This window comes from Amphimedon queenslandica, unplaced genomic scaffold (assembly GCF_000090795.2).
Source record: "Amphimedon queenslandica unplaced genomic scaffold, v1.1 AMPQUscaffold_13423, whole genome shotgun sequence".
NCBI classification, from domain to species: Eukaryota; Metazoa; Porifera; class Demospongiae; order Haplosclerida; family Niphatidae; genus Amphimedon; species Amphimedon queenslandica.
In genome coordinates, this window is record NW_003546341.1 from 74,126 (window position 1) to 74,860 (window position 735).

At 36.6% G+C, this 735-nt stretch overlaps 1 protein-coding gene across 2 annotated transcripts in view; it reads left to right on the top strand.

Annotated features, from left to right (window-relative positions):
- The window catches only part of LOC100634605 (major facilitator superfamily domain-containing protein 1-like), an 8,311-nt gene that overhangs the window by 5,821 nt on the left and 1,755 nt on the right, over nt 1–735 (top strand). Inside the window, exon 2 of one of the 2 annotated variants that reach the window (XM_003386362.2) lies at nt 421–441. The exons of the other annotated variant lie outside the window; for it this stretch is intronic. Coding sequence (XP_003386410.2) covers nt 421–441 — 21 coding nt within the window. The remainder of the gene's footprint in view (nt 1–420; nt 442–735) is intronic. 2 annotated transcript variants of the gene reach the window in all.

Genomic DNA, 735 nt, shown 5'->3' on the forward strand with positions numbered 1-735 from the left:
GCTTCTGGATTGTTGCAATTATAATGATGTATTATGCTATTGACTTTGCATTTGCAGGCATAGGGCAAGTGTTCTATGCCCAGAAGTATGGCCTGTCATTAAGAGCAGCAAGCCTAGCTAATTCTTTAGTATTCAGTGCAACCATACTCCTGACACCAGTGATGGGTTATGTAGTAAATGCTATTGGGTATCATTTACTATGGACAATATCGGGTCTAGCTATTGCAGTAATTGTTCATCTCATTCTACTGCTAAGCAACCCAGGATTGACTTACATACCTTACATTGCTAGTATTATTTATTCTATATCTTACACTATATTAGGTTCATCGTATTGGCCTCTTGTTGGGTTTCTTGTGGAAACTAATCAAATTGGAACGGCTTACGGGATTGTTTTAGGCGTTCATAACCTTTTTTGGGGTCTCCTGGCAATTGTTTCTGGTGTCATCATTGATAAGAATGGTTACTTTGTGTTAGAGATGATGTACTCATTGCTATCATATCTAGTGCTAATGGTATCAGTGTTACTCTTAATGATTGATCTCATATCAAAGAGCTCAGTCTTGCTTTTACCTGGGACTTGTACCGCAAAAAGAAAAAAAAAAAAATCTCCACAGAGGAAAAAAATTGAACAATAAATCATTTCTTTATTTTCATGCTTTGTTTCACTAGCATTCAGTATTCTCTCTACTCTAGCTGGTAGTTTTTATAGTAGTCTATTTTGCGTGGGATGTG